Here is a 22,971-nt window from a genome sequence, read left to right as displayed (position 1 = left end):
TAAGGGACAATGCTGGAGCTAGCAGCTTTGAGCATTCTGGCTCTCTGGCCAGCAGGACTGGTTTGGGCCAGAAGTCTAAGAACAGAAGAGCTGTGGGAGGATTAAAAGGATCCGTCTCTCAAGGGAAGGGGAGAGTTGTTTAGAAGAGGACCCCGGCTGGGACACAGGCAGCCACTGGGGTGACCAAAGAAGTTAGGTCTGCCTAGGTCACCGTCAGGGACGCTGAGCTGTTAGACACACCGCTAGATTGTCTGATGCTTTAAAATCCCCTTTTGTCCTTACTGCAAAACGTTTACGGAGCTGTCTGGTCACCACGTTCGGCACTGGGCCCAGACTTCCAAAGAGAAGAACTGTGAATGCCGAACGTAGCTGGACCTGGGTTGATTGCCAGGGCACTGTAGCCTGGTCTAAGCGTGGGAGAACTGTGAAATTCCACCCAGGATAGGGAACGGTATGAGGGCTGGGGGCAGGGGAGCGCTGGCACTGAGGGAGACCAGAGAGTCCTGCCCTCTCTGGAACCGACAGAAGGCACAAATCAGAGAGCTGCTGGTTACTGACTCTTCAAAGACGGTATCAATGACGATTATTATCCGTTTCACCACCTGGGCAATGAACAACTTGTTCTGCAGGTGCAAGCCCTTATTTCCCAATGACTGGCCTGTCGAAATGTGCCAGAGAACCCAAGGGATAACTGTTCACGCTACCTGACCTAAATCTGCACTGCAGCGGGGCTAGCCTGGCCTTGCTACCGGGCGCTGAATACCTCCTGCAGGGGCAGTACGGTACAGACAGCCCTGGGGAGGGCGCAAAACTGGGGCAGCGGAGTGTGCGTGTGCGTGTCCCTCCTTTGAAAACCTCAGGAGGAATCCTCCCCTTTTCTTTTGCATTCCACCAGAGCAGGCTGGTCAATTGCAAGTTGAGGCTCCATCTCCTCCGGCTTGTCACTGTGCATTTCGCAACACAGTGGGGGGGTCGGGGTGCCCCCTAAACTACCCGAGTCGGGGGGGGCTATTTGGACGGCTGAGCCGGGGGGAGTGACGGGGGGGGGGCTGCGTGCACGCCACGTCTGAGCCCTCAGGCTTTGAAGCCGCAGGAAGCGGAGTCGCTCCCCAGGAATTCCCCTGCTCCCGCCGCACGGGCTCCCGCACGCCCCAGGGCTCGCGGGCAGGGCCCCGGGAACTACAAGTCCCGCCAGCCACCGGGCCGGGCACGCGCCCTGGCCGCCTGCTGCACGCGCCCGCCGCTCGCCGAAAGTGTGTCACTGGGGCACGAGGCGCTCCCCGGGAATCACATGGTGGATGCTCCGGAGCCGCGTGCCGGGGACTGCGCAGCTGCGGCGGGTCCCAGGCAAAGGGGCTGGCGCCGGAGCCCGGGCAGAGGGGGAGCAGCGCAGCGCCGGGAGAGGCAGCGGCGCGCCGAGCTCCTGTCCTGCCGGTGCCCAGCTCTGCAGAGGGGCGAAGCCCCAGCCCGAGCGCCGGCCCCGGGGCGTCCCTTGCTCCCGGGAAGGGAGTTTCTGAGCCAGGCTTGGATGCCCGCGCGCCCCCAAGGATGGCAGCTCTGGACCCCAACAACAACACAGGTGATTTGCCCTTCAGATCGGCTTGTTCCCCGTCTCCCCGCTGCCCCCCCCCGAGCCCAGCGTGGCCCCTCCGAAGTAGGGGTGATGGTGCCCCCCCCCCCCGTGCAGCGTGTGGGCGCCCCGGCCAGCCCCACTGGTTCCTCCTGCCTGCAGGGTGTGAGGGCACCGCTCCCCCCCCCCACGTCTCTGCTCCTTCCTAGCCGGTGCTCAGAGCCCCCCCCCCCACTTGTGCGGGGTGTTGGGGGTGGAGACCCGGTCTGCCCACCCCGGGGCGCTCTGGGGTCCCCCGGCGGTGGGGGAGCTGGGGGCGCGCGGCTGCGGGGGTTCCCACGCTCCCCGGGGCGGCTCTGGTGGGGGAGTGGGAGGGGCTCGGTCTGAGCTCTCTGGGGCTAGCGGATTGGGAGCCCCGGGCCCCCGCTGGGTGAGGAGCAGGAGGGGGTTCGGGTTCCCAAGCTACCGTCGCCGTGTATTGGATGGGGACGGGGGTAGGAGGGAGCCCCCGGCTCGCTCCCTGGGACCCCGGCCACGGGCAGCAGCGCAGCCCCCCCCGGTCTGGGGCCAGGGTTTATCCGAGCAGGGAGCAGCTCCGGCTTTCTCGCTGCTCTGGTGTTAGGGGTGACCCCCCCCCATGCCCGGCTCCGGCCCGGCGGGTGCTGGCTGGACGGGGGGGGGGTCAGTGGGGTCACCCATCGCCCCCACTTCGGAAGGGGCCAGGTGGCCGCTGCTGGCTTCCCTGCCGCAGCCAGCTCCCTTGACCCCAGTGGAGGGGGCTGAGTTGGTCCCCACTTTTCCCTGGGGTGGCATCCCGGCCCCTCTTTGCCCCCCCGTCCCAGGGCTGCGGCCCCCCCCGGCGCTCCCTTGTCACCCCTCCCAAGGCTGCAGCCCCCCCCGGCCCCTCCCCCCGGGGCTCCCCCTGCCTCACGTGTCCCCCTCCCTGGCACTGCCACGTGCGGACTTTGTTTTCCTCCCTTCCCCGCCCCGCCCCGCCCCCTCCCATTGGTCGCCTCCCCCGCAGGCCCCGCCCCGTGGGCTCCCGTGACGTCACACCAGGAAGCCTGGCGCTTCGTCTCCCCGCCCTTTTCAAAGTAAAAGGAAGCAGCCGCGCGGGGCGGTGACGCCATCGCCGGGGTAACGAGCGGCGGCCAATAGCGCGGCGGGGGCGGAGCAACGCGTGATGGGCAGGGCCTGGGGGCGGAGTAGCCACGTGCGGCCAGGACACGTGGAGCGGGGACGTGAGGCCGCCAGAGCCGGGGAGAGCCCGGGAGTCGGGACCTCCGGCGGGCTGAGCCCCCCCCCCCCAGCAGGACCCCCCCCGGCCCAGACCCTGTCCCCCCCAGCAGGACCCCCCCCGGCCTAGCACGTGTCCCCCCAGCCCCCCAGGCCTGAGCCCCCCCCCACCAGGACCCCTGGCCTAGCCCCTGCCCCCCCAGGCCTGAGCCCCCCCCCACCAGGACCCCTGGCCTAGCCCCTGCCCCCCCAGGATGAGCCCCGCCCCCTCCAGCAGGACCCCTGGCCTAGCCCCTGCCCCCCCAGGCTGAGCCGACCCCCAGCTGAGTCCTGGGATGTTGTGAAGGCCAAAGGTATGACAGGCTTGAAATAAGAACTAGATAAGTTCCCAGGGGGACAGATCCGTCAATGGCTATTAGTCAGGGTCGTCAGGGACGCAGCCCCACGCTCTGGGTGTTCCTCTGACTGCCAGAAGCTGGGACTGGACACCACGGGATGGATCGCTTGATGATTGCCTGTTTGTTCATTCCCTCTGAAGCACATGGCGTTGGCCGCTGTTGGCGGACAGGACGCTGGGGTAGATGGACCATTGGTCTGACCCAGCCAATCCACAGGTCCCCCCTGCCACCTTAGGGCTACCCCAAGGCCCATGACCTGCCCTAGAGCCCTGGTTGCTCTCTCAAGGCTGTGCCTCTCCCATCTCATGGGGTGCTGGCTCCTCATGGGGTCTGTCTGTCTGTCCCCCACACATCCCCCTCTCCTATCTGGCTCCCATCACTAGCCTCACACTCTTAGATGTAGGTCTGCTGGGGGGCAGGTCAGGGCTAGTTTTCCTAGCGTAGGGATGGGCTCTGGCACAGAGAGGTTAAGGGACTTGCTCAAGGTTACACATAAGTCTGGGAGAGCAGGGAATTGAACCTGGGTCTCTGAAGTCCTAGGCTAGGATCATGAGCCCTGCATGCTCCTTACTCTCTGCCCTATAGCCTGGCTCCATGTGCTGCCCCCAAACGGGTCTCTGGGAGGGAGTTTTGCTCCACAAACACAGGGCTGAATAAAAGTTGGAGGGCAAAGCGGTTGCCATGGTGACTGTCACCCCAGATGATGACTGTCTGACTAGGGACTCACTGCCCAGCATTACCTGCTGCGGGTGTGTGTACCAGCTGTGCTCTGCGGGGGGAGGGACACATGGCCCTGTCGGACAGCGTGCGTGAGAACAGCGCTGGCCACGTGTCGAGGTGCTCCTGACTCCTCTGCAGGAGGCTGGTGTCCTCAGCAGTCCTGCAGCCTGGGCGGGCAGTGAGATTTCAGGGCTCACCGCTCACACGCGCCCTATGTGCCTCCCACAAGCCCCCTTGGACAGGTACCAGTCTCGTCTGCAGAGCCCTTCCCGAGGCTGGAGGCAGCCTGGGGAGAGCTGGCTTTTGGGCGTGGTGAGCGAAGCGGTTGGGGTTTTGTGACCTACTTCCAGAGCTCTGTTTCCCAATCTGTGCTATTTAAAGACAAGGAAACAAATGCAGCAAAGCTGACGCTGCAGCTTGAGAATGATTGGAGCGAGGGGAGGGATTGGCGGCTGGCGTAGCAGACATTGCTTGTCCCTGCATACACACAGCACCCTCTAGCTCAGCCGGGATTCCCCACTCCGCCCTGTTCCCTTACTGAATTCAAAGCCTTCCCGATTACACCTCATTTAAAAAAAGCCAATTGATTTTCCACCTTGCTGGCATCGAAGGAGGGACCAGTGCCGAGGAGTCTCAATGCAGTTGACAGGGGGCTCTGGTTTTCCTCCCGCGTTCTCTGTTTATAGCTCTTGGTAGCTCTGTTCCCATTGGAAAAATCCTGGCAGGAGACATGATCTCTCCCTTGATCCAATTTCTCCTTCTCTTCCTACGTACCAAGACGCAGCAAGGTGCAGAGGTGTGTGTCCGGGTGCAGCAGGGAACAGGACTCTTTGCCCCTTGTGTTGTAGGGAGAGGGGCTGGCTGCATTATCTCCTCAGCACCTGGCAGGAGTCAGTTTTCTCCCTAGGGTTGGGCCGGGTGCAGATTGGCATACCTTGACTTTCATACCCACTGACACCAGCTGAGGGGCAGATCCAGCCTGCTGGCTTTAAAACCCGCTGGCCTCACCTCGGGCTGCCGGCCTTTTAACAGCAGCTAAGAAAACGTTTCCCCGGTGAGCGTTCAGTGACTTAACCCCTGGCATTAGCCTCTCTCATGCAGATGCCGTGTATGCAGGTGGCTCGGAAGCCTTCCCGGGCGGATGAGAGAAGAGTTTAGTGATCCAGACCTGGGCCTTGGCTGCTTTCCTAGGGTCAGGAGCAGCAGTTGTTGGGCTGGAGGGAATAGTGACGAACAGGGATGAGACCTGGTGCAGAAGCAGATCGCACACGTGATCCTCCCTGCTTGTTTGTGGTCTGTTTCGCAAGGATGATTGTGTTTTTGCAGGAGGCTTCCTGGCCTCCACAGTATTTAGGGCTTGGCAGGCGCTGGGCACGGAGTCCCGCTGCCTCATCATTGTTGTTTTTCCTCTTAAGCGGTTTGGGTTTTCCCCAGTTCCCCCGGTAGCCTCCCCCGTTCCCCCACTGCTGCTGGCTGTGACACCTGCTCCCATCCCTGCCTCCCAAGGCCCCCTTGGCCGAGCTCCCGGTGCCCAAGATCTGGTCCCTTGGCCGCCTGCCTGCCCCAGTGCTTCAAACCCTTCCCTTGTGTGCCTGGGGGCCCAGCTGAGCCTCCCTCCCCAGCCCGCAGATGTAGGTCAGCAGCAGCTGGAGCATTTCAAAGCTCCAAGAGGAAAGAAGTGGGGGAGAAAGGCGAGGAGGAAGCCATGGCAGACGTGTGTAATTGCAAATCACCGGCGGTGCCTGCAAACCTGGCTGCCTGGAAGGGCCCGGAGAGGGTAGCCAGCTCTTCAGGGGCGGGGGGATGTGTAGGAGAGGAGGTGGGGCTGGGGGCGTGAATGGACAGATGGACACACACACGTACATACTCCATGCATATACAGCCCCGCATGTATGCACGCCCCACGTACCCCCTCCTGCACTCAGACATCCCCCCCCCGTACAGCGCCCTGCGCACACCCACTAGCCCAGACGTCAAGTGCTGTTTTTCTAGGTGTGTCATTGACTGAGGCTTAGGAAGAGCGCAATCCCTGAGGGGAGGGGCTGTGTTTCCGGTGCTCCCCGTCTCCCCTGGCTGCTCCCCCCACCCGCGCTGCTGCCCTGCCTGTCCTTGGCCTGCCTGCTGCAATGCTGTGTCTTTCTACCTGTGCGCGACTGCAGCCTCCGCAGTGCAGAGAGGGGAGCTGCAGCTAAGGGACCTGGCAGGCTGAACCTGTGGGCAGGGGCTTCCCTCGCACAGAGACGGGGGGGGGGGATCCAGGGTGCACCCTGGGGGCGGGGGGGGGGGTTAACACTAGACAGGCCAAGGCTCAGTAGAGTTGTGGCCAGGGAGAGCCCTGCAGGGGAACGGATGCCCCCAGCAGCAGTCCAGCTGCTCTGTCTGTCATGGTGCTACTGGATTCCAGTCCCCCCCACCGTGCCCCTCACCCAAGCGCCGTCGGGGCCAGTCTCAGCCACCCCGGGGCGAAATCCCCAGTCTCCTGGGAGGCAGGGCTGGCCCCTGGCTGTCTGGTGCCGGGTCAGTAGGCGGGAGGGCGAGGCCAGCTGGGCTTTATCTGCCATTGACTCGCTCCGGGGTTCAAACCCCTTGGCCTCCCCATGCCTGACTCTCTCCATGGGGGTCTGTGTGTGAGACAGGAGGGGTGTTATTGCTGGGGACTGGCCCCCCAGGGGGGAAGGCAGGTCCAGAGCAGGGGTGGCACAGACAGGGGTGTAGAAATCTCGCCTCGCCCTCCCTTTGCTGTGCTGTGATTACCTGTCCCAGAGACCTGCCCAACTCATTTCACACATGGGCCACCGAACAGCTGTCAGGCGGGGGCAGCGTTTGCTCACAGCTGGGCTGGATTGAAGCTGGTGCCCCCTCGATGGGAAAGGCCCCGTGTCCCATTCCTCTCACCCCCACCCTGAGCCGTCTCGTCTGGGGAGGCCCCCCCAGCACTCACCTCGAGGGGGCGGCCTGGCCCTGGTCTCAGCCTCTCGCTCTGTCTCCCCAGGCGGCGTGATCAGCTACATCGGCTCCAGCGGCTCCTCGCCCAGCCGCACCAGCCCCGTCTCCCTGTGCAGCGACAGCTCCAACGGCAGCTTCCAGTCCGGCTCGCAGGCCTTCCCCTCCTACTTCCCGCCCTCGCCCACCGGCTCCCTGACCCACGACTCGCGGCCCTACGGCGCTGGGCTGCAGGGCTCGCGGGAGGATGGCTCCCCTTCCTCCTCGTCCTCCTCGTCGTCCTCCTCGTACAGCTCCTCCGGGACCTCCCCCGGGGGCCTGCAGGTCGCCATGGACGACGGGAGGCGCGTCTCTCCCAGCAAGACCACCAGCAACATCACCAGTGAGTGCTGGAGGTGGGGTGGGCACAGGGTGTGGGGAGACCCCTGGGAAGGACTGGGAGTGGTAGCTGTGGGTGGGCACTGGGGTACATGCGGTGCCCTCTATCCCTGGCTGTTTCCCCTCGATCAGTCTGTCCTTGCAGGTGGGTGCTCTCTGGACCCCCTGCCCTCCCCAGCATGGCAGGCCACATACCTGCTGGGGATGCCGTGCCCCTGAGAGCACCCCCGTCTGAGCAGTGGTGGGCACGGCAGCTAGACCTGCGCCAGGACAGCGGCCCGCCACGCAGGAAGGGAGACGGCCTGGCTGCCCCCAGGGGCTGGCTCCTGGGCGGGGCTGGGCGCAGCAGCCTCTCACCTGGGTGTCTTTTTCCCCTCCCAGAGCTGAACGGGATGGTTCTGCTTTGCAAAGTGTGTGGAGATGTCGCCTCAGGCTTCCACTATGGGGTCCATGCCTGCGAGGGCTGCAAGGTAAGGGGGCGGGACAGGGCAGGGCAGGGGGAGCTGTGGCGACAGGGGGTTCCTGCAGAGCCAGGAGCACTGCCGGGGGCTCCTGCTGATCCAGCCCGAGTGGCTCAATCTGGGGAGGGAGGTGGGACCAGTGTCCTAGCGCCTTGTTAATGTATTACCCCCCGTCTGCCCCTCCAGCCAGCCAAGGGACTCAGGCATGGCTGGCAACGTCACACCTCTCCAGACAAGGCCTAACTATTCCCAAGTGGCTAATGATTGCGGGGGCCCTGCAGTGGCCAGAGTTTCACAATACCGTCTGGCCTGTTTGGGAGTCCGACTGGAGATGCCTTAAAGTCACAAGCCACTGGTGAAAATGTCCAGTCACTGAGCTTTCACGGGATTTATTTTGGTTATTTTTATCCTCGAACTTCTGTCGCCTCCCTTCAAACTTGGCTTCATCTTCTTCTTCCCGCCCCCCGTCCTCGGCGGGGCCCAGAAAACAGCCCGTGTTGGGTGTTTAGCGTCAGGCGCTTGCTTTCTCCCAGAACGTTGGTGGTTTTCGGCACTGTTGGGGGAGAACGATCCTGTCGTTGGCTCCTGCGTAACTCGCCAACAGCTGTGACTGACCAGAAACGTTCACTGCTGGAGCATGCCAACGCTCGGTCCCGAACGATCATTGTTCCTGGGTCAGGACAATGATCGGGGGTGTGGGATGGAAATGGCGGCTCCTTGGGAATTCTAGGCAGGGCTCTGGCGACCCGACCGGGCAGCACTTGGCTTGTTTATAGTAAACCTGGCTTTGAAGGTAGCTTCAGCTGAAGGAAACAATTGTCTGGATTTTTTTCCCTTGAGCTTTGTCATTTCTGCTGGCTGCAAACAATTTCTCAAATACAAACGCCAGGGGCAGGTCAGCCTGGAGGAGCGTGTGGCCAGCCCACGGGGCAGAGCTCCATCACGGGGTCAGGGCCTTGCATCCCACAATGTTTTCTATCGTCCGCCTTCCTCGCTGTTTGAGACTGCCTGGCTCTGCCTCCCCATGTCTCACCCTGTCTCTCTCTCTTTCTGTCTCAGGGTTTCTTCCGACGCAGCATTCAGCAAAACATCCAATACAAAAAGTGCCTGAAAAATGAGAACTGCTCCATCATCCGGATCAACCGGAACCGGTGCCAGCAGTGCCGCTTCAAGAAATGTCTGTCAGTCGGCATGTCCCGGGACGGTGAGTTCCTGCCTGGCGTGGTGTGGGGGGAGGCAGGGCAGGCTCCCCCCGGCACTGTGGTGCCCTCCCCTCCCCCTTCCATAATGGCATGCCCCGAGCAGTGTCTGGCTTCTACGCACTGTTCAAATAACACATCTTCCACACCCCTTTATTCGTGGTGCTGAGAGGCTGCGGTCAGGGGTCGGGGTCCCGTTGCGCCAGGTGCTGCACATCCATGAAACCCCTGCTCCAAAGGGCCCGCGCTGCCAGCTGGGAGGTCACTGTTGATTCCCCTGTTTTACTGGGCGTGTGGCTGGCCCCAGGGACACTGGGTTGGGTTGGTTCCGCAGCTGGGTTGGGAGCTCCTGGCTCTCTGAGATGCTGCCGTTAGGCCAGGGCGTGTGCCAGTGGCTATGAGGGGGAGTGGATTGGGGAGGGGAGATCAGCTTGCCCTGCCCCTGCCTGCTGCCGTGGGGTGCGTGGTGGTCTGGAGGTGCCTGGGTCGCTCAGCGCAGCTGTGGAGGGTGGGGGGCATCTGCTGGTGTCTGGGCCCCCCCGTATGCTAATCTCCATCCCCCCCCCGTTTCTGCAGCCGTGCGCTTCGGGCGCATCCCCAAGCGTGAGAAGCAGCGGATGCTGGCGGAGATGCAGAGTGCCATGAACAACATGGCCAACAACCAGCTGAGCGGGCAGTGCCCGCCGGAGGGCTCCCCGCTGGGGCACCCCCAGCCTGCCAACCCACTGCCGTGCCATCAGCCCCAGCTCCCCGCCTCCCCACTGCAGCAGCAGCCCTGCTTCTCTCAGTTCCCCCAGCAGCTGACGCCCCCCCGCTCCCCCAGCCCCACGGAGGCCATGGACGACGTCATCTCGCAGGTGACCAAGGCGCACAAGGAGATCTTCATCTACGCCCACGACAAGCTGGGCACGGCGCTGCCCTTGCCCCGGCCCTGCGACAACAACGCCCGCAACTGGGAGAACCGCCGCTGTGCCAACGGCTACCAGGGCAACAGCCTCTATCGCCACAACAACAACAACTTGCCCCACCCCGACGCCTCCCGCTTCCCCGCCTGGCACTCCAGCTCCCCCAGCGCCTGCCCCCAGAACAACACGAACAGCCATAGGCTGTGCCCCCCCCGGCTACCCCTCCTTGGCCGAGGAAGCCGAGACCCCGGCAGGCCCATGGGAAAGGGGCACCAAGGACATCCTGCTGGTGAGTGCCAGAGCCCCACGAGGGTATTTCCAACTGGGATGCGGCCCCCCCCCATGCCTCAGGGTATTTTTAACCTCTAATCACTAGTAATCGTCTGGTCTCTGAGGCCAGAACATCAGAGCCGGTCCCGTCCCTGGCAGTGTGGAGCTGAGGCCGCCTTGGTGGGGGGCAGAGGGGGATGTGGCATTAAGGCCCCAGAGTCGCGGGGTTTTGTCTCTGTTAAAGAGGGAGAGGAGTTTTGCAGGGATCGGCTCCTGCTGGGTCCCAGTCACTGGGATCTGGTGCAGTGGCCCCGGTCCAGGGAAGGGGGCTGTCTGGGGCTGGGGACCGGCCCTCTCGCGCCGCGTCTGAGGTCGCTCCCCCCCCACCCAGGCATGCCCCATGAACGCGCACCCGCACGGCAGGAGCGGCCACACCGTCCAGGAGATCTGGGAGGATTTCTCGCTGAGCTTCACGCCCGCCGTCCGGGAGGTGGTGGAGTTTGCCAAGCACATACCGGGCTTCAAGGACCTGTCGCAGCACGACCAAGTGGCCCTTCTCAAAGCCGGCACCTTCGAGGTAGGTCTGGGGCCTTCGCTTCTCCTGCCAGCTGTCCTCGGCGGCAGCTCTCCGCTCACCGGGCCCCCCCCGGGGGCACTGCCCTGCGGTCGTTAGCAGTGGCTGGGCTGCAGGGGCGCCTGTTTCAAAGCATGAAACCAGAGCCCTGGGGCCTCCCCCAAAGCCAGTTACTGGGCGAGAGCTGCTCCCTCCATCTCTGCCCCCGCCCCAAACCAATCTCCTGTAATGGGTCCCTCTCCTTAGGGGAGGGGGCAGCCCCACTGGGCGTTGGTTCCTGTGGCCACCCCTCCGGCACCCCAGGAGGGCAGCGACGCCTTGCCGGGTCTGTGCTGGGGCACCTGCTGTCCGTTCTCCATGGCCGCCGTGCCCTTGGTTCTGCCCCCTCCGATCGCAGGTGCCTGGTCCTCGGCCCTGCCCGGCCGCTGGGAGCCCCGTGCCTGGCAGGGCGCATGGGCCAGGCCGTCACCGCTCTCGTCTCCCCGCGCCAGGTGCTGATGGTGCGGTTCGCCCCCCTGTTCAACGTGAAGGAGCAGACGGTGATGTTTATGAGCCGGACGACCTACAGCCTGGGGGAGCTGTGGGGGATGGGCATGGGCGACCTGCTCAGCTCCATGTTCGAGTTCAGCGAGAAGCTCGGCTCCCTGGAGCTCACCGAGGAGGAGCTGGGTCTCTTCACCGCCGTCGTGCTGGTCTCGGCAGGTGGGTCACGAGCCCCCGGCTGAGCCACAGGGCAGGGGACCCGGGCGCCCGCTGCCTGCATCCAGGGTCAGGGATCTGGGGGAGCTGGCAGGGGAGGGGGATCTGGAAGCGAAGATCTGAACGGAACCAGGCGGCTGCGATCCCAGGCGGGAGATCTGGTGCGTCAGGGGAGGCAGGGGAAGCTGGGCCGTGGGCTGCTGCTGGTCTCTCCCCGGCTCACGGTGCGTTTTCCCCCCCGCGGGACAGACCGCTCCGGCATGGAGAACACGGCCTCAGTGGAGCAGCTGCAGGAGACCCTGATCCGCGCCCTGCGCACGCTGATCCTCAAGAACCACCCCACGGAGACCTCGCGCTTCACCAAGCTGCTGCTCAAGCTGCCCGACCTGCGCACCCTGAACAACATGCATTCGGAGAAGCTGCTCTCCTTCCGCATCGACGCCCAGTAGGGCTTCCCCCGCCCTCCCGCCCCGGGACCCTCCGCAGAGAAACCCACCAGACTCTCTTGCTGCTGACAAGGCAGCCAGGACAGAGCCCCCTGGGGCGGCCGACCCCTGTAAATAGTGATCTGTGTATATTGGAGTCATGTTCTCTGTTGCTGCTGCCCCCCGTGGAGGGCTGGAGCCCAGCTCTGTCTGAGCCACACGGGAAATAATATATTGAAACCAACGCCATGGCCTGGACCGTCCCTTCGTGAGCGAGCCGGGCCGCTGCTCCTGTCCTGCGGCGAGGGCACCCCTGCCGCTGCTCGCTGTGAAGGGGGAGGGGGGAGCTGGATGCCTGGGTTCTGCTCCCTATGGGAAGGGGATAGGTGTGGGGGAGCCACCGGGGGCCAGGACTCCTGGCCTTTAGCTGCAGGGCTGGGAGGGCCGGGGGCCAGAGTGGGGCGGGAGCTGGGACTCCTGGGCTCTGTTCCCAGCTGCACCAGCAAACGTGCTGCAAGCCCTTGGGCAAGTGGCTCGCCGAGCTGGGGAGTTTCCCGGGGGGGCCCAGCAGCGACGCCAGCCTAGGCACCGGCCTCGCCCCAGCCGTCGGCTTCAGCACCTTGAACCCCAGCCCAGGGCATGTGGCTGGCTGCTGCAGCGTGCCCCAGCCACCATTCCTGTCCCTCGGGTCATGGGGCACGCTGAGTGGCTGCGGGGGGAAGGTTATCCTGCCTCTACCCCCCCCGCCTCACGGTAGCCCCGGACCCAGCTCATGCCACGTGCTGGGGAGGACTCTGGCTTCAGCCTGGGCTCTGGTTTCCTCAGGGGATCCCTGGGGGTGTATGGGCAGATGCACAGAGGGAGGGGGTCTGGCTGCACCCTCAGGTGTTTGTGCGTCCATCCCCGCGGCCAAAGGCAGAGCTGCAGTCGGGGTGGGGCGCGGCGTTGGGGTGGCCCAGCACCGAAGCGTTGCTCTAAATGCACAGATGCGCCCCTGCCCGCCCCCCATACGCCCCAGCAGTGCAGGCCTGTTTTGCCAGGTGACTGCTGCCCCCAGGGCAAGCTGCAGTGCCCCCATGACCCATAGCACCAGGCTAGAAACTCCCCCCGGCCCCAGTTTGGCTCAGGTATCCCTCTGGGGGAGGGGCAGTGCCCCACAGCCCTGCCCCCCCAACGCTCACCCCACATTCTGCAGCCTCCTGGGGTGATGGGGCGCCCACCCCTGCCCTCCCGGCTGGGCCCAGAAATCAGAGGCCAGCGGGGCGGTGGGGGTGGGGTTGGTTGTTTTTCATCATATATTTATTACATAAATATATAGTAAAATAGACCAGCAACAATTACCATAAAAATATCTTTCTTTAAAATCCTGACCAAAAACACAAAGGGTTTAAAATCGCACGTCACAGACACTGTGATTGTCATGTACAGCAGCAGCTCTCTGCCGCCCGGCCCCCTCCCTCGTGGGGCATGGGGGGATACGTGGGAGGGGAAGGAGGGTGGTCTCACCTCCCTGCCCCGCCCCAGCCCCCGTTCCCCCCAATGCACCGAGACCCAAACATACATTCAGTAACTCCTGCCACTACCCTTCCACACCGCCGCGGGGCGGGAGCCACAATGCATAGTACATGGGCTGGGGGGGAGGCCCCCCCAATGACTGGACACAGCAGGGAAGGACCCCCCCACCCCCCCCAAAAGCGCCAAGCGAGCTCACGGTCTCTAGAGATGGGCTGGATTTGAAGTTGCTCCCCTCCCATTCCCCCCCCCACAACCCCCTGCAGTGCTAGTGGGTGTGGGGGGGGAGGTACCAGCTCCAGAAGCTAGGAGGTATGGGCTTGGTGACCAAATACTGACGGGGAGGATGTGGGAACATGGCGGCAGGGGGCACAGGCTGCCTCTGGCATAAATAGGGTCCCCCCTGGGGGTCAGCCCTCAGTCCCAAGCAGGGAGTCGGGGGGGAGGGCCAGGGGGTGTTCATGCCACAGTCTGCCCACTGCGTGGCTGAGCTGGGGGGGGGCCCTGGGAGCAGAGACAGAGGGGAGATAGTGACACTGGATAATGCAACTGCAACGGAGACCAACAGACATGACCCGGAGCCACCCCGGGGGAACGGCTAGACCCGGCCACAGCCAGCAGGAGGCAGCACGGACCCCAGCCACAAACCTGGGGTGTCACGCAAGGGTGGGGCCCAGCCAGGCCCGGCCCCATTGGCAGAGGGTGCATGTGCGCGTGTCCCGTGTGTGTGTGTGCACGCCAGCGCATGTGCCCGGGGGGTGTGCGCGCCCGGGGGGGTGTGCGCACGCACAGGGGGCTGGCACTGAACCCCCCCATCCCCCAGGAGTGAAGTCGTGGCCCCCAGTGCTGGGGGCGCTTTACACAAGACAAGCCACCTCCCCCAGCGCCACCCTGCCCCCCCTCAACGCACCTCCCCCCCTCATGTCTGAGCCCTGAATGCCTGAGGCCCCCTCCCCAGGAATGGGGGGGTGTCACACCTTGCCCGGGGGGAGGGGTTGGCCTGGAAGCCCCCCCCGGGGAATGGATTTGTCTGAAGGCTCCTGCAGACTCCCTGCCCCTTTGCAATGGTGGGAAGAAGGGAGGTTGTTGGGGTGGGGGTGGTTTTAGCTGATGTACCCCCCCAGGCCGAGCCCCCCCCCACCAGGCTGGCTGTCCAGGGGGACTGGGGCCCAGCTCCTGAGGGGGCATGCATGGGGGCAGAGCGCTGCCCGCATAACCGGGAGGGGCCTGGGAGATGGTCACTGATCTTCCTCTCTGCACCCGCAAGGAGCTTCCCTGACCCCGCTTGGAGGGTCTTAGCTCCCTCACCCCCAAGCTGGGGCTAAGCACCTCCCCTCCCTCCAGGGCCAGCAAAGGGCTTGGCCCCGCAGGAGGCAGAGTGGGGCTCAGTTTTGTGGCTGCTGGGCTCTCTCTGGGGGGTGAGCCCCCCCCCCCGGGGACAGGGCAGGGGATGCCTGTCCTCCAGGGGACTCCCCCCACTGCCCCCTTCTAATGCTGGGTGCTGCATAGCTCCTGGTGGGCCCGGCTGAGCCCCGGGGCTGAGGGTCTCAGCGGGGGTGCAGGGATATGTAGGTGTAGCACACGCTACAGCACGCAGCACCCACCAGTGCATACACAGACCTGCTCACACCCGCAAGCCTCGCACACCCGAGCCCCCCAGGAGAGTGAGGCTGGACGCCAGCCCAGCAGTGCCCCTCTGGCTGGCCAAGGCAGAGGGGCACGGCCTTTGCCAAGGGGAGCAGGCCACAGCAGGTGTCTGAGTGGTGGAGGGGCTGGAGCAGCTGACTGGGCGCCCGGGAAAGCTGCGAGGAGAAGAGAAGAAATGGCGCTGGGCAGCGAGCGCGTCAGGTGATCAGTCAGATGCATGTGCAATCAGACACACGTGTCCAGACCTGGGCACACACACACCCATGCTTGCACACGCGCGTACACAGACTAGCGCACACGCAGACTCACAGACGCAAGTGTATGCGCACAGAGACACGGGCACACATGCAAACACAGACATGCACACCACACGTGCAAACACACACACAGACCAATACAAGTGCACACCCCCGCCCCAGGGTTTGCAATAGGGACCAGGCCACTGGCCCAGCCCTTCCACCACCGTGAGCAGGACCCTGACAAGGCCCTGCCGCCTGCCCCCCTCCGGGTCTGGGTGCCGTTTCCCTGAGCAGAGGGGATGACAGCTCCCCCGTCCCCTGGGTCTTCGGCACCACCTCCGGCAGGGTCAGGCTGCAGAACCGGGCCAAAACTGTGCCCCAGTCCTGTGCCAGGCTAGCAAGGGGAGGGGCCAGCTGAGGGGGTCTCATGCCAGGTGAGGGGCAAGGGGGACGAATTTAGAACCTTCCTCGCCAGCCACCTGTGGGCAGCCAGGCCCCTCCAGCTCTGCGCATTAGTGTTTGGGCATCAGGCTTGGCTGAAGGCCCTGCCAGCTGGCACTGCCGGTGGCCAGGGACCTGGTCAAACACCCGGATCCCCCTCCCCTCCCTCAGAGACCAAAGCAACCAGCAGGACTGGGGGGCAGGGGAGGCTGAAGCTTCCTGACGTCCGTCCCGCCCCTGCCCCAAACCCTATTTCCTAGACAAGCTGCTCAGCAGAGCGGAGGTAAGCAGGGCAGCGTGTTTCCTCAGGACGGGGACTTCACAGTGTTCCTAGGAGCTTAAGACATTTTGCACCAATAGTGCAGAGAGACGAGGTCACAGCCCACCCCCAACTCAGCAGCCCCGCTGTCTCTGAACTGACCTGCCTGATGCTGGAGCCCGCCTGGAGCGAGCGGCTGCAGAGCGTGGCAGGGACTGGGGAGCAGCGCCCACCCTGGGCGGTGTGATGGGGGGGGACACCATGTGTAATCCTGTGATCAGACAATGGGGTGGGGGGACAGTCACTATTGGAGCTGCCCCCCACAGCGTTCCTGCTGGGGAACAATCAGGGCTCCTGGGCTGCAGCTTTAACCCGGGGGAGGAGGGGAGCCTGGGAGGGCCAGGAGAGCTTGCAGGAGTCCCAGCATCTCCACGGGTTTATAGAGAGGCCCCAGAATCAGAACCACCTCCCCCCACACTGGGGGTTTGGATTAGAACCAGCCTTTCGCCTGGGGTTTGCAGAAATCAGAACCACCCCCAATTTGACCCATTTTTAGCCCCCTTCCTCCGGCACAGACCAGGAACAGCTGAAGATGCTGTGGCCGTCGCCAGCCACTTGGTGCCAAGCTGGAGTGCTGCCAGGCGGGGAAGAGACTGCCGGGTTCTGAAGCCAATTGCCAGCCCCAGGCATTCAAACCGGAGCTGTTTTATTAACTCATCCAATTTGGGTCCCTTTCCCTGCCCTCCAAGCTGCTCTCACTTCCTGGTTTCTAGCTTTTCTCCGCAACCACCCCAGAGAAAAACCTTTTTCTTTTTTTAAATGAAAGCTGAAGTTTTCCCCTAACCCCATGACGCCGGGAGCTGGGGCTTTACAAAAAGCATCAACCAATGGGAGGAGAGCTGGCAACGCTGAGTAACGGGCCGGGATACTGCAGCTCACACCATCCCGGGCAGGGTAGGACCGATTACAGAAAGCCAGAATATCTGATGGGGAAACGTCCTCCTATATTGTACAGAATGGGCCACGTCTCCAAGCATGCGGCACCCACCCCTGGGCCCAGGTTTTCCACGGATCCTGCGACGCTGGGTGCCGAGATTGTTTGAAAACCTGGGCCCTTTGTGGGTGCCGGGCCCTCACGTCTCCACCTCTCCCAAACACAGGTTGCTCTGGGAATATACTGCAACAGGCAAGGCTACAAAGGGGGCTCCAAAAACCTCTCTCCCCGCCAAAGAATCAACTCCTTCCATGGCTGCCGCTGGCTCCTGCGCCCTGGTCACAACGCTAATGGGACAGCTCCTCGGCCTAGGCCCCCCGCGTCCGGGTTCACGGCGGTGGCTGGGCCCCTGGCCAGCACACCAAGCTTTACGGCAGATCAAACCAACCAACCAACCAACAACAAAAGGTGTGTGGTTTTTTTTTTGTAAAATAACCCGTAAAAAGATTTTTTTTAATTAAAAAAATTTATATATATAATTATATAATTATATATATATATATATATATATATATTAGCTTAAATCGGAGCGGCGTTAACCCTGTGGTGGCTCTCCTCACCCAGACCTGAACCTTAAACGGTACATTCAGAATAAGCCGATCCCCCGCGCCGTGGAGCAGCCCCCCCCCCCCCCCCCCGTTGGCCTCTCGACTGAGGTAAGAAAAAGAAAATTCACGCCCTAAAACGGGTAAGGAACAGCTTAAAAACGAACTCCCGCCACTGGATATTGATATAGATGGATAGATACAAATACAAGGCGCAAATCATCGGCCGGGGGTTTGCGGACAGACAGCTGGGGAAACGGGGGTGCGTGGGGGGGGGGGGGGGGGGGGGGGTCAAAGCGTGGCTGACTACCAGTAAGTGCCCCCTACAGGCAGGGGTAAGTGAGTGCAGCTTCTCCGCACAAGGAGTGAAATTGAAAAGTCCAGAAAGTCTGACGCCCTTGGGGCCTTAGATCTGCCCCCTGGCCTTTTAAATTCCCCAGTGACTGTTCCCCCCCCGGCCCCGCTTTAAGAGAAAGAAAAGGGAAAAGCAGCGGAGGAGAAACTGAAGAGCCGGGCGGCCCACAGCCCACGGGGCTGGCTAAGTGCAGAGGGACAGGCAGCTCCTTGTTACAAGCGCCGCGTCTCGCGCTCGCGGCAGAGGCTCAGTTCTGCTGGTTCAGCTTTAAGGATGGGTCGTGCCGGCGCCCCCCCATGGCTGCTGTCAGGCTGCGGGGGTGGGTTATTCCAGTGCCTCGGGTGCAGTCCCCGACAGGCGGTGCCGTGAACTCGCCTGTGCTGGGGAAGCCGCATCGGCCAATGCAGGGTTAAACACGCGGGGCCCGGCCGAGCTGTGATCGGAGACGCGTGGGTGGCACCCCAGGGCTGAGCCGGGTCTAAACACGCCTGCCGCGTCTCCTATGCCTCGTGCTTTCCCAGTGCAGGTGGGCCCCGGGCTGGGGACATGAAGGGTGACGGTGGGCGAGGGGGATCCCCGGGCACAGCAGGGAGTGTGCAGGGCCCATCCTGGTGACCACGGGGCCTGGCTGTTGGAGGAATTGGGGTGGCGGTGGCAGGAGAGGGATCAGGATGTCGAGCGGGCGCGTAGACAACCAAAAAGCGACTCCGGGCCCAGTACAACGGAGCTGCCCTGGCTTGGCCTGTCCCTAGCTCCCCCACGTGCCTAGAAAGGGGGACTCCCAGCCCCTGTGCCCAATAAGTGCCATTTTCCAGGGCTCCCCAATCCCTCCTCCCCCAGCGCGCCCCTGCGTCCTGGAGAATCAAGGCTTTGAGGTGGTGAGGAGAGCTAGGCACTGGGATGGCAGTGCTGGCTGGGACGGCCTAGCTGGGGGGACAGGAGAGCACATGCTGCAGGCCAATACAGGGCAGACAACTGAGGGCGTTAGTGCAGCGAGCGGTGGCGGGGAGGGGGCCGTCCCGTGGAAAGCGCGTGCTAAGGGCGGGCATGGGCCCCATGGGGAGCGGCGTGGGTGGGGCTCAGCGGATGGTCCTCGCCGGCCCCTTGCTGAGCAAGGGGTTCTCCCGGGGGCACGTTATCAGAGGTGATGAGCAGATGTTCCCTGCCCTGGGGGCATCAGAGTCAGACAGGCCACTAGAGGGGCAGGGACCTGCGCAGGGGGGGAGCCACCCAGGCAGAGCTGGTCAGAAAAGAGGCAAACTTCCCCACAGAAAATTATGACTTTTTGGCAAAATATTGAAAACCGCAATATTTCCATGCAAAATGGCACCGTGCTGCCTGATGGGAGTTGTAGGTCAGATGCCTCACGCTCCCATTCTCCTCCAGGGGCTGGTTTCTTGGGCTGGACTCCATCCCCCATGATGCCCCAGTGACTGTTCTTGGGCAGGGGGGCCCATGGGAGCCTCTGGCCATAGTGCATCATGGGAGATGGAGTCTGACCAGAGAGTCCATCCCATAGAGATGAATGGGAGCTCGAGGCCCCCAAACCACAACTCCCAGGAGGCACGGCGGCACAAGTCCGAATTCAGCTCTAAGTTTTCTAGTGTTTGTTCCGTCAACGAAGCATCAAAACTTTCCGCGGGGAGCAGACTCTGCATAAAAAAATGGCTCAAAGGAAAACCAAATTGTCCTGCGAGAGATTGTTTAAAGCCAATTTTTTTGACCAGCTCTTATCACCCCTCCCGCCCCCAGCACAGCCCCCAACCCCTGCGGGCTGAAGCCCCTCTCCCTTGCCCATGACTGCCTCGCCTTCGGGAAAGTGTCGGAACTACAGCCCTCGGCAGGCGCTTGCACTGGGGGAGAGGTGGGTGTGCTGGGGGGATTGGGGTGTCAGGACAGACCTGCCTGCCCCATCCAGCCTAAGAGGTAGATGGGCTGAAGTGGCGGGTTTTTGGGGGGGGGGGCGGGAAGAGGGCAAGGGACCTGACAGCCCAACCTCGGAGCCCCGATTCTCCAGTGTGGCAGGGAGCTGACATTCTCCACTGGTCCAACCCTGCAACCCTGGCATGGGGTTCAGCTGGCACCCTGGCTTCGCGCCCTGTAGTTCGATGGGAAATCGAGGCACCCCTGGGAATCTAGCCAGCGATTTCCCGCTGGAGTTTTGTCTTTTAATAAAAAAAAGTGCATTTGTCATTCATGCTCGGCTCCGTGGCCTGAACACCTCCACCCCTCCTAGCCTCAACCCCTCTTCCTGCGCCCAGGTTCTCCCCGCTAATAATTTAATAGCTTTTCTCTTCTCAAAGTGCAGTTAGTTAATATTTTAGCCTCTCAGGGAGGGAATAAATGCTAAAAAGAACAAAAACAAAATCACCTAAGGAAATAATAAAGGAAACAAACGCTCTGACGTCTGGGACTGTCCTGTGCAAACAAACAAAATTCATAAAGTCCGTGGAACGAGAGAGGTTTATTTGGGGGGGAGCCGTGAGGTGCCAGCTGAGCCCAGTGTCAGGGAGGTGATGGGACGGAGAATACTGTGTGTGGGGGGGTTTGTCCTGCAGTTGGGTAGAAATCAGGGCTACGTATCCATCCCCCCAACACCCCCATAACTGAGGGGTTCAGAGGAAAGGAGATCCAGGTTCCACTTATCCTCCCCTGCTACTCCAAATCCAACTCCCCCCAAGCCAAGCCCATGTTTTGTGTGGTTTTTGAAAAGTTTTGCCCCTCCCCCCACCCCGACAGCAGCCCCGCCCCCATGGTCCCACCCCCTCCACGGGGGGGGGGGGGAGGGCGGGGGGCGGCACTGCCGGTTGACACCCACGCGCAATATTTAGAAAAACAAACCAAAACGAAAAAGAACCAAGTAAAACGTGTCCAGGAGGGGCTGGGGGCGGGGCTCTCGCCCGAGTCCTGGCCCCGCCCCCTGGCCCCCTCCCCTCCCCCCGCCCTAGACTTCCTGATCCTCAAAGACCTCGAGGAAGAGGGGTGGGAACAGCTCGGTGGGGCACTCCACCTTCATGTGCAGGAAGCGGCTGGCGTGGCAGGCTCCGATCATGCGCAGGTCGGTCACCTTCATCAGCAGCTTGGGCCAGAAGTGGGGAATGTTGTGTTTGCGATAGTTGATGTAGTGTTCGAACGCCAGCAGGTAGGTCTCCTGGCACTTCTCGATCTTCTCCACCCGCAACAGCCCGGTGCGGTCTGCGGGCGGGACGGGCGGGCGGGCGTCAGGGGGCAACGCAGCCTCCGCCCGAGGGTCGAGCCCCGCAGCTGCCCTCTGTGCCTACCGCTAGCTAACCCCCCCACCGCGCCCCCTCTATCACCCCTCCCTCCCCACCTCTTCCCCTCTGCCCCCCCCAACCACCTCCCCATCTACCTACCTACCCATCTGGCTATTCAGTCCCATCATTACCCCTGTATCTCCACCCCACAGATGCTCCTTTCTCCGTTCATCTCCACAACTACCCGCTATCTACCCCTCCCTACCCCCATCTAGCCAGGCACCTGGCCCCACCACAAGCTGTCCGTCTCCAGCTCTCTCTGATACCTGAGCAACGGCTCCGGCTCACTGGCTGCACCGGGGACTTTGTCTCCTGCGCCCTGGGCCTCTCCCCTGGCGCTCTTAGCGGGCACCAGCAGCGGGAGCTTCACCCTCCCTACAGACGCTGAGCTGGTGCGTCCCCGCAGCGTGGGGACCCCAGCAAGGGAAGCTGATGGGGGGCGGGGGCAGGCCATGGAGATCTCAGCTGAGCTCACAAGGGGAGGAAGGAACCGCCCCCCAGCCCCATGGGCAGCATCGGCCATGTGGCCTGGTGCATGATGGGAATATCCCTCCCCAGCAGCAGGGCCCAGTGGGTGAGGGGGCGGCCGCCCCCCGCTGGCCCTTACCTGAGGACATGAGCAGCACGGCCTGGAGCAGCGCCACCTCCGTGTCGTCCAGGTTGAAGGCGGAGAGCGACTTGCCCAGGTCGAAGATGGCGTCGGACACCACGCCCAGCCCGCCGTTCTTCAGCTGCTCCCGCTTGACGGCCATCTCGCCGCTCAGCGTCAGCGTCTCGCTCTCGGGGTCGTAGCGCACGGCCGCCCGCAGCGACATGATCTCCATGCAGCAGCCCTTCAGCAGGATGATCTGGTCCTCGCAAGGCAGCTGCCGCGGGGCGGGGAGAGGGGGAGTCAGACACATGGGGGGTGGGCAGGGTCGGGAGAGACCCTCGGCTGCCCCGTGCTCCGCCCACTTCCCCCCTTGGACTCCTCCCCCAGGCCCTGCCCCTCCCCGTCTCCCCCTGCTTTTAACCCCCTCTCTGCCCTCCTCAAGTCTCTGCCCCCCACCCAACCCATCTCCCCTCCCCCGCCGACCACCCTCCCCCTGCCCCCACCTACCTCTGAAAACATGGGCAGTTTTTTGGCAAAGTCCACCACACGGGTGATGGCTGGGGTAATGATTTTTGTAAACTCGCTGAACGCCTCCAGGTCGACCTTGTCCCCATCAGGCATGGAGGCCATGGGCGACTGGCCGATGTCCTCGGGCTGTGGGGAAGGCCGGGACAGCCCGTCAGGAAGCCGGCCCGCCCAGTGCGCTGCCTGGACCCCTCTTCCCAGCCTCCTCCCTTGCTGAGCCCCCACTGCCCCCAACCCTGGGAGAGGGGCTCAGGGCTTGTCCTCTTGGGCCCCAGGCAGGCTCGGGGGGGAGCAGCCTCCGTCTGGGCCCCTTGTGGCCAGGTTAGGGGAGAGGTGGGGGGCGGGGGGGGACAGGGTAAGAGAAGGAGCCATTCGCCAAGGGCACAGAGCCAGGAAGAGAACCCAGGAGTCCTGGCACCCTCTCCCCCGCGCCTTGTCTCTCCCATGGCCCCAAGGGGCTGTGGCCAAGAGAGGGAGCCCCCTCAGCAGCCGAACCCTGGCTGGCACAGGAGGGGGGCCGTGGGACACCCGGCCTCCCCTCTCAGAACTGTGCCCTTCACTCACCCACATTAGGTGGCATTAACCCCTTGGCAGCTGCAGGGGCCAGGGGGTGAGGCAGGACCAGGGCATGGATGAGCCCTTTGGAGGGGGGCTGGGTTTTCTCCCACTCGCTCCCGGGGGGACCCATCATTCTCCTGCACTGCAGGTTTTGGGATTAGCCTCTGCCCACCCCGTCTGAGCTCCAGCCAGATCCCTGGGCACTGCCCCGCAGCCAGCACCAGAGCCTGAATGGAACCGGGCTCATTCTC

At 63.2% G+C, this 22,971-nt stretch overlaps 2 protein-coding genes across 3 annotated transcripts in view; one reads left to right on the top strand and one right to left on the bottom strand.

Annotated features, from left to right (window-relative positions):
- Window positions 1–1,395: 1,395 nt before the first annotated feature.
- Window positions 1,396–12,022, top strand: NR1D1 (nuclear receptor subfamily 1 group D member 1). The gene is given in 9 exon segments (XM_037886835.2): window positions 1,396–1,579; window positions 6,917–7,249; window positions 7,627–7,715; window positions 8,766–8,910; window positions 9,482–10,032; window positions 10,034–10,099; window positions 10,472–10,657; window positions 11,146–11,356; window positions 11,603–12,022. Coding segments are annotated over 9 exon segments (1,812 nt in total). The 5' UTR covers window positions 1,396–1,548; the 3' UTR covers window positions 11,803–12,022.
- A 1,028-nt stretch (window positions 12,023–13,050) lies between these two features.
- THRA (thyroid hormone receptor alpha) overlaps window positions 13,051–22,971 on the bottom strand; it is a 48,678-nt gene continuing 38,757 nt past the window's right edge. For both annotated transcript variants that reach the window (XM_037886837.2, XM_043536993.1), the window contains 3 exons: window positions 22,145–22,291; window positions 21,653–21,911; window positions 13,051–20,965 (listed from right to left, as the gene is read on the bottom strand). In XM_037886837.2, coding sequence (XP_037742765.1) covers window positions 20,715–20,965; window positions 21,653–21,911; window positions 22,145–22,291 — 657 coding nt within the window. In that variant the 3' untranslated portion in view covers window positions 13,051–20,714. The remainder of the gene's footprint in view (window positions 20,966–21,652; window positions 21,912–22,144; window positions 22,292–22,971) is intronic.

The sequence above is a fragment of the Chelonia mydas genome, chromosome 27 (assembly GCF_015237465.2).
Source record: "Chelonia mydas isolate rCheMyd1 chromosome 27, rCheMyd1.pri.v2, whole genome shotgun sequence".
NCBI lineage: Eukaryota > Metazoa > Chordata > Testudines > Cheloniidae > Chelonia > Chelonia mydas.
The sequence above is the reverse complement of the archived record's forward strand: the minus strand, read 5'-3'. Positions and strand labels throughout refer to the sequence as shown.